The sequence below is a fragment of the Ursus maritimus genome, unplaced genomic scaffold, assembly GCF_017311325.1.
Source record: "Ursus maritimus isolate PB19 unplaced genomic scaffold, ASM1731132v1 scaffold_27, whole genome shotgun sequence".
Classification (NCBI taxonomy): domain Eukaryota; kingdom Metazoa; phylum Chordata; class Mammalia; order Carnivora; family Ursidae; genus Ursus; species Ursus maritimus.
The window spans coordinates 20,854,165-20,857,220 of record NW_024425230.1 but is presented as its reverse complement, the minus strand read 5'-3'; the positions used below and the strand labels follow the sequence as shown (position 1 = coordinate 20,857,220).

Genomic DNA, 3,056 nt, shown 5'->3' with positions numbered 1-3,056 from the left:
GTTCTTGGCTTGGATCTGGAGCCCCAGGAAGGCATCCCTTGACGAGGGTCCAAAAGGGGTAGACCTCACTGACAGCTTCCGGCTGAGGAGGGCCCTCCTGGATCAGGCTCTCTTTGGGAATAGATGGGTCTATGGCAGGGTCCCAGGGAATGGGCTCTTCTCCTTCTCCCCAAGGGCAGGTTGGCACTACCTCTCCTGGGTTGACCATGGGCATAAGAATTCTGGGGCTGCTGGGACAGCCTGCAGAGGAAGGGAGTACAGAAGGTGCTAGAAGAAGCCACGGGCAGTAGAAGATAAAAGAGATGAGGGGAGGGGGCGGTGGTGGGCAGAGATACCCAGGGAGAAGGTATTAAGCCTTTTCGCCGCCTTTGCTACAGACCAGCTCACCCATCAGGCTCACCAGGCTGGAAGCCATGGGGGATGGGAAACATTAGACCCCTCACACTGAAAGAGACTCTATAAACCACTTGTCTTGAAGACATGATGCTAGACACCAGGTACTTCAGAATCTAGGCAGAGAACAGACATCAGTGCACAAAGTAGCTATTGTGACAAGTGCGAACTCAGACTCCTGAGAGGTCAGGCAGGCAGCAGAGGGCCTCTGAGATTTCCTACGTAGACAATCACATTGTCTATAAATGGAGACAGTTTTATTTCTTCCTTTCCAATCCGTACGCCTTTTATTTCTCTTTTGTTATTGCACAAGCTAGGCCCTCCAAGGCAATGTTGAGTAGGCATGGGTAGGAGCAGACATTCTTGCCTGTTCTCAGTATTAGGGGAAGCATTCAGTCTTTCCCTGTTGAGTATGCTATCAGCCCTGGGTTCTTTGTAGATAGATGCCTTTTGTCAGGTTGAGAAAGTTCCCCTCTATTGCTATCTGGCTGAGGATTTTTATCATGAAGGGGTATGAATTTTGTTAAATGCTTTTTCTGTGTCATGTCCCGACACATTTCAATGGCAAAGCCCTCTATACCTGCCCCAAAGTGGCAGAATACCAGCTAGAGGCCAGTGGTGGCAGCTTGTGGCAGCAGGCCAAGCCCTTGATCCTGCCAGGCTGAGGGTGTCCTGGAGGGCATCAGGCTTTCCCTCCTTCAGCTCAGATGGTCTGGCAACTTGACCAGATTTGGCCAGCTGCTTGGCCTTGCCAGGGATAGCTTCCTCATAGTGCCCCCTCCGTCCCAGGACCACCACCACCACGTAAGGCCACGTCCAGGAGGAGAAATGGATTACTGTTCCTCTCTCCTCTAGCGGGAATCAGGGCCCCACTTAGGGTCCCTGTCCTACTGATTCTACAGACCTAGCTGCAGCATGCCCCAAGGCTCCCATTGTACAAACTGGGAACGAATTTGCAAGAAAACGTTAAGAATGTGCATAAAGTCCCAACAGGTGAAGACTGCCCCAAACAGGTCCTATACTTCCAGAGGCCTGAGCGGCTAGGTCAGGTGCCCATGCGAGGGCCCAGGTGGGGCCAACCTGGGGCAGTCAACGACCCACACCTTCAGCACCCCCGTTGGTTCAAAGGGTCAGGCCCCGCCCCCTCCAGGCCCCGAACCCGCTTTGAAGTGCTGATGCGGCCTGGAAGGGGCCACTTCACACCTCGGGCTCCGGATAAAGCGGTCGCCGGCCGCCGGTCCCCAGACGTGCCACCGCCGCCATGGCCCAGTCCCTGTGCCCGCCGCTCTCCGAGTCCTGGCTCTTCTCGGGATGGGGCCCGGCTCCGCCTCCGCCGCCCTCCGACAGGGACTGCGGCTGCTGCCCCGCCTCGTCCCCGGACTCGTGGGGCAGCGTCCCGGCCGGCAGCCCCGAGCCGAGCCCCGGGCGGCCCGGCGCCCACGCGGCCTCCCGAGCCCGGAGCGCTGGGAGGCGCGGCGCCCGCGGCAGCCGCCTGGGCTCTGGGCAGCGGCAGAGCGCCAGCGAGCGCGAGAAGCTTCGCATGCGCACGCTCGCCCGCGCCCTGCACGAGCTGCGCCGCTTTCTGCCGCCGTCGGTGGCGCCCGCCGGCCAGAGCCTCACCAAGATCGAGACGCTGCGCCTGGCCATCCGCTACATCAGCCACCTGTCGGCCGTGCTGGGCCTCAGCGAGGAGAGCCTGCAGCGGAGGCGACGGCGGCGCAGCGACGCGGCGACGCCTCGGGGCTGCCCGCTCTGCCCCGACGGCGGCCCCGCGCAGGCGCAGACGCAGACTCAAGTGCAGGTGCAGGCGTGCGCCCTGGGCTCCGCCGCCGGCGCCGCTGCGTCGTGGGGGTCCCCGCCAGCCTGTCCCGCAGCCGTAGCGGCGCCGGAGCCTCAAGACCCGCCGGTGCTTTACGACGAGACGGCGTGTCCGGAATCGCAGGCAATGGAGCTGGGTCCCTCGTCTCCGGTTAGTACCCCCTCCCGCGCGGGACTCCCTCCCGGCGCCGTCGTGGGTGGTGCTACCTGTTTGCTACCTGTTGTCCGCGTCCCCAGCGCGCAACTCCCACTGCGGGGGCCACTCCCCCTGCGGCACCCCCACCGGCAGCCTGGCCTGGTCTACATGCTGTTCGGAGCTGCGTAACTGGTGTGCCCGGAGCGCTCAAGCAGGGAGGGGAGTGAGGACACGCAGGGCACAGGGTCCTGTTCCCCTCCAAAGGTCCCCTGAGAGTGGAACCCATGAGCGCGGACACCAACATTCGGCAGCCAACGCGGGCGGTAACTCTGTTCCCTCTCCCTCCGCAGCTCTTGCCTGGCGACGTGCTGACCCTGCTGGAGACCTGGATGCCCCTTTCGCCCCTGGAGTGGCCGCCGGCCTGAATAGTTGAAGTGACGACGTACTACTGGCGCCCTGTCTGTGAGCATCGAGGCCTTTCTGGCCTCGGCACCTTCAAAACGGCCCCTCTCGAGACTCCCTTTCCAGGGAGGGGGCACCTGTGATACTGGCATACACACTCCTGAGAGCGAGAGCCTGTCGCCACCCTGGACGGTCCTCCCAAGCCCCTCCCGCAACGGAGGGACCTATAGGTTGACCCTCGGAGGCCGGCAGGGAGTGCCTGCCTCGTATGTATTTATTTATTTGTGAATAAACTGTGCTGGTGTCA

General features: G+C 61.6%; 1 protein-coding gene across 1 annotated transcript; it reads left to right on the top strand.

Annotated features, from left to right (window-relative positions):
* Window positions 1–1,654: 1,654 nt before the first annotated feature.
* Window positions 1,655–3,056, top strand: MESP1 (mesoderm posterior bHLH transcription factor 1). Its single transcript, XM_040642796.1, has 2 exons — window positions 1,655–2,362; window positions 2,698–3,056. The coding sequence occupies exons 1-2, from the start codon at window positions 1,655–1,657 to the stop codon at window positions 2,770–2,772; spliced, it is 783 nt and encodes a 260-aa protein (XP_040498730.1). The 3' UTR covers window positions 2,773–3,056.

Bases quoted from the DNA above. Each gene is read 5' to 3' on its own strand.
- MESP1 (XM_040642796.1), top strand. From the start codon at position 1,655: ATGGCCCAGTCCCTGTGCCCGCCGCTCTCCGAGTCCTGGCTCTTCTCG. The intron at 2,363-2,697 runs GTTAGTACCCCC...CTCCCTCCGCAG, and splicing joins AGCTGGGTCCCTCGTCTCCG to CTCTTGCCTGGCGACGTGCT.